Raw genomic sequence first — 5,128 nt, 5'->3', positions numbered from 1 at the left:
CTTTAATTTCTTTAAAAAACAAAACCAATACAATCGGTCTCTTAGTCTTTTTCTGCAATATTCTTCATGTTAATTGAGACAACGATCACGTAACATAAATATGAATGTTACAAGCAAGTCACTATATTTCAGACAACTTACTTGTTTTCATTGAGTATACTGACTATACTTCATTATGGCAAATAATTTTGAGAAAGTATAATCACAAATACCATAGGTTTGGGTTTTTTTGAAAAACACAACAGAGAGGCCACCACGATTACAGTAAAACTTCAGCCTGTTATGATTTGTTTTCCTCCAAAAGTAAGGCGATGAACAAAAGAATCAACAGAAACTAAACATATTACACAAAACAGTCAAAATGCAGAAGCCAACCCGCTGGCTCTAGACAGAGGAAGAATTCAAGCTACTCCAATGAAAGTAAATGGCACTTGTCAGTCAAATTTGGCTTGACTGGGTCTCGTTCTGCTTCATCTTTCTGCTCTTCTGCTCCACCGCTTTGCGTTCCCCTTCATTGTTTTGGGGAATGGCTGCCGCAGAGTTTTCCCTCCTGGGACTGTGTGCTGAAGGAGCCGCAGTTTGTCACCCCCACGGGCTTGCGCCGGGGGGACCCTCTCTGTAGGTGGTGGGAGGGCTGCACCAGAGGGCTCTCGGGCAGTGAGACGTGGTAGAAGTTCGGTAACCGAATGTCGTACCTAAAGCCATTCCCCACGTGCACTCTGTCGTTCAAGGCATACAGTTTTTCAGCAATGTCGCTCCCAATTAAAATTGAGAAGAGGCGGGAGATGAAACGGTGTTTAGCGAACAGCAGGTACAGCTTCTTTCTCCTCCAGGCCACGTACCGACAGTCTGTCTCTGCCGTAAGTGTTACCTATAAAACAGAAAATGAAAATCAGCTAGGTTACGAGGCAGAGACATTGCCGCTGCTGCCCTTGCTCAGAAAGCAGCCCCTCTCTCAGCAGGCACGCAGGCTGCCTCTGTAGCATACACCTCGCCATTAAATTAAACTAAAGCCATTTAATCCAGCCAGAGAGCTCTGCGAGGGTCTGCTGCGTGCCAAAGACAAGCGAGAAGGGTGACTGAGAACAGACTGAATGGTTGCATGGTGTCAGCCTCAGCGACAGGACGCCAACGCCGAGCGGCAGCCCTGGCCAGGACACAGGCTGGCGGCACACCCCGTGCTCCCCGCTTTGCTCTCGGCAGCCCGGGCTGCAACAGCAGGTCTAAAGAAGCTCTCCAGAAATGCCATCTGCCCTCGTGACACGAGGTGTCAGATCCCGCAGATCCTGCTGTGATCAAGTGACAGTGGTGCGAGGGCTCACGGATCACAGCGGGCAGCCCCAAGGGACACCGGGTCCCACGCTGTTCCCCGTGCCGAGCTGTGCCGCAGGCATGCCTCTCCGCAGTCCGTGCTTGCTGGGTCACCTCCCGTAAAGAAGCCTCTTCAGCACTGACTTCCACCCACCTCCTGCAAACTGGGTTTCTCAGGGCTGGATTTTAGCACAGCCAAAGAACGCAAACAGAGTCCACCTCCCGGATTAGCTTTAAGAAAAACCGTGTTTGTTGTAACAACAAGATGCAAACAGAAGGAAGACACAAACGGCATAACCGGGGCAACGAGTAGAGAGGACTTCCCTCCCCAAAATAATGGAATGCCACTTGTTTGTATAATTTCACAAATGAAATAAACTTATTTCAAAACCAATTAGTACTTCCACAGTTTTCTGTAGTGTTCAAAAAAAAAAATAAAACCCTCAGCTTTTACCTGGAAAATTCCCTCTTCTGTGGGCCTCAGTGAATCCCATTCAGGAGAATCCAGAAATTGAAGAGGAAAAATATAATGCAGAAACTCCCCATCAACTGTCACTCTGATCCTACCAAGATAAGATGTGTTAATTTGTTAGTACTACCTGCACAGCAGCAAAAACTGCCAACAAGAATGTGTTATTTCTACTATATGAGGAGTTTAAATATAGCTTTGAGAACACGAAAAACAATCACTGGCCAACAGTATCCTAATTGTATTTTTGAACACAACTTGATCAGGCCAGTTGAAAGAGAATGTAAGATAGTTGTGCAACTGAAATGGAAATCTTTCCAGGCTTTATTCAAGTCACATTGTTCTCCCTGGGGCAGGTCCGTGCAGGGAGATGCAAGCTTCATCATGAAAAGGCGAGCGTGCATTGAAGAGGTGAAAGACCAATGCACATAACACCGTTTGCTTCCCTCACTTGAAAGCCAGGGGATATACTGCTAGGTTTGGCATATATGGATTTCTGAGGGAACAAAGTGGCAAAGCAGGGAGTGGGAAGCAGGAGTTCCCCACAGCATGTGTTAGGTAGGGCTCTCTTGATGTTTAACAGGAATTACATGGCCACAGGATGATCTCTGGAGCCAGGAGAAGAGCATGGAGGTATGGGTTCTCTGTGTGAATGCTGTGGCCTTCTGCAGATGCCAAAGAAAAATTTTCTTTCTACTTTTAAAATCATATTTAAGTTTGAAGGCATAAAAGCAGGAAATGTATGCTTAAACCTCATGAACTAAAAGAAAAAAGGCAAGCTGTAGGAGTCCACTTTTTACATCTGCTCTGCACCGAGATTAATGCTTCTTACCAAATCAGAAGCAGCAGCCCTATACTGCATGAAGGAGGGTAGCATGATTACTAACTGGTTGGGTGTGCAGAAGGATGGACACCGCTCCTTCAGTATGACTATGATCAAAAGCAACCTCCACGTGGTACTTTCTAGACAGCTTATAAGAATGCACCGAACAAGGCTGTCTATAAGGACCAACACCTAAAATCCATATTATTCATTGCAAGTAGTCCTGAATCAGCTGAATTTTTCAAGCTGTCTATCTGCCTGCTTTCCATCTGTCCATGCAGCAGGCTGGCAAAATGCACCTACAAAGTGTCCCATCAAAGGTAGACCATGGCCATCATCTCTGGATATCCCATCTACTCTTGTGGTGGTCCATTACTGTATACCACTTTGTATGCAGTATGAAAGCTAGTATTTCCCTTCAGGAAAACATCAGCCAGGCTGCCAGAAGGGTCTCCAGTAAGCAGACAGTACAAGCAGGTGGATTTATCGCCTCAGGGTCTAACTAATGGCCACAGTATACGGTAACTGTAGACTCAGTTCTGCAAATCTTGATAGGGCTCGACTATGTCCCCTTGTCATGAAAAGGTGCTTTTCGGCCTCCTGCTCTCCCCAACTCCCTCTCTTCTCCCATCCCCCAGAAAGCAACCCAATACAATCTGTATCAATGTCAAGATGTCTATTAAACAGAGTTTATCTCAGTATATTCAGTTTCATAACTACCTTTTAGTCCTGATTCAGATGATACTAGAAAAATAAAAAAGATGCTGCGTTCGTCAGCTAGGCAGTAGATAGGTGGCAAACCATAGCCTGAAGACTGAAGCACACATTCGTTCCCTTTATCTGCCTAACCTGTTAAATGCTATGACACAGTGGTCTGGAAAAGAATGCTTTAAAATCCTCTTCTTTATGCTATTACAGATTTTGTGCTTAGTGTTTTTATACTGGTGCTGTCCCAGACAAGTGTATTTAGTCTATTAAAATTTATATTTCTTGTATTCATATTTAATCTTTTGTACTGGAAAATGAACAAAAAATACACAAATCGGGCATATTTTTTTGCTTTTTCAAGAAGGAGCAAAAAATAAAGATATTTGCAGTAAGTCGGAACAAACTTATACAAACCTGCCTGACACAAGCAAGGACAGTTTATCAATAGGTGTTTTGCCCTGCATGGCATAACAGTGTTCCTTCTCCAGGGTAATCACTTCTGCATCGCAGCACAAGACGATCTTCCTGTAGACAGTCAAGGAAATTCCCAGAGGCTGGAAGAGAGCGCTGTAGAGTTCCTGGAATTCTCTATCAAAGGAAACACTCCGAACTTGGTAGGTAACATAAATGAACTGGACGAAGCATATAGCAAACAGTATAAAATTCCAGGAGAATATATCAGCAGCACAGACATCCAGCCAAGCCCAAACAGAAGAGCAGAGAAAGCCCAATCCAAGCAAGCTGAAGACATAGAGAAGCCCAAAGAATCCGCTTCCACCCATGAAGCCCACAACAAAGAGAATACTGGCTAGGTGGTAGATAGATCCCTCTGCATCTTGCTTCCAGGTGGTACAGGTAGGATGTGCATATATCAAACTTTGCCAAAAACTTGCATTTTCTCCCATGGCTGGAATAATTTTTCGATTCAGCTGAATCTTGGAAATTTTTATTTATGAGATGCAACTAGTGGCGTCCTTTGCTTTTCCATTCTTGTAAACTCTGATCAATGACCATGTAACGTCAGGGTCTCTTTTGGTAGTAAAGTTGCACTTAATATTTCCAGCAACTATGAAGTTAATGTTCTCAGAAGGCAATGCTGTTTCTCATCAGTTCATGCATTGTTTTGATTTTGGCCATGTCATCTGTAGCTTCATCTGATCTAGACAAGCGAAGAGAAGACGAATTACTTATAAAATTATTTTCATCAATTAAACTCTATCAAAGCTTTTATTGTCTAAAACCACAGACTGCATTACAACCTTCCAATTTCCCTTGTAGCCCTTGGATTCCTGGATCAAACCTTAATATTCATTCAATTGAAGATCATGTTTCTGTATCTATGAACTCTGTAGCAACTGTCGAATTGCCACTGAATCCATACAAACCTGTGCATTGCATCCCAGCATACACAACTCTCCACTACCTAACTGCTGAGAAGGCAGTTGTATTTGTTGGTCCTGAACCTGCTGCCTGCAAGTCTCATTTAATGCCCTACCTAGTTCTTGGACAAGCAGTGACAGGGAACTTTTGTTCCTTGTTCACCTCCTCCATCTATCTCACTCTGGATTTCTGTCAAATCACTCTCATTAATGAGCTGAGCAACGTTGCTCTCTGTCCCTGGAGACAACAAACTACATCCTCAAACACCAAAACAAGGGAAACCCACGTATCACGGGGATGGTCTTTTCTACTCCAAGGATGACAGGCAAAAAGCTGTCATGTATAAGGAAGACTACAAAGCTTAAAGGCAGCTTTATACAGATTATGTTATTAGAACATGAGGTAAATAGCCCTGCAAAATAATTCTCAAAGGGCAT

General features: G+C 43.8%; 1 protein-coding gene across 1 annotated transcript; it reads right to left on the bottom strand.

Annotated features, from left to right (window-relative positions):
• Positions 1-511: 511 nt before the first annotated feature.
• Positions 512-4,216, bottom strand: POPDC3 (popeye domain cAMP effector 3). The gene is made up of 3 exons (XM_009978432.2): positions 3,726-4,216; positions 1,766-1,874; positions 512-871 (listed from the first exon to the last, which is right to left on the bottom strand). The coding sequence occupies exons 1-3, from the start codon at positions 4,214-4,216 to the stop codon at positions 512-514; spliced, it is 960 nt and encodes a 319-aa protein (XP_009976734.2).
• Positions 4,217-5,128: the final 912 nt, after the last annotated feature.

The sequence above is a fragment of the Tauraco erythrolophus genome, chromosome 2 (assembly GCF_009769465.1).
Source record: "Tauraco erythrolophus isolate bTauEry1 chromosome 2, bTauEry1.pri, whole genome shotgun sequence".
Classification (NCBI taxonomy): domain Eukaryota; kingdom Metazoa; phylum Chordata; class Aves; order Musophagiformes; family Musophagidae; genus Tauraco; species Tauraco erythrolophus.
The sequence above is the reverse complement of the archived record's forward strand: the minus strand, read 5'-3'. Positions and strand labels throughout refer to the sequence as shown.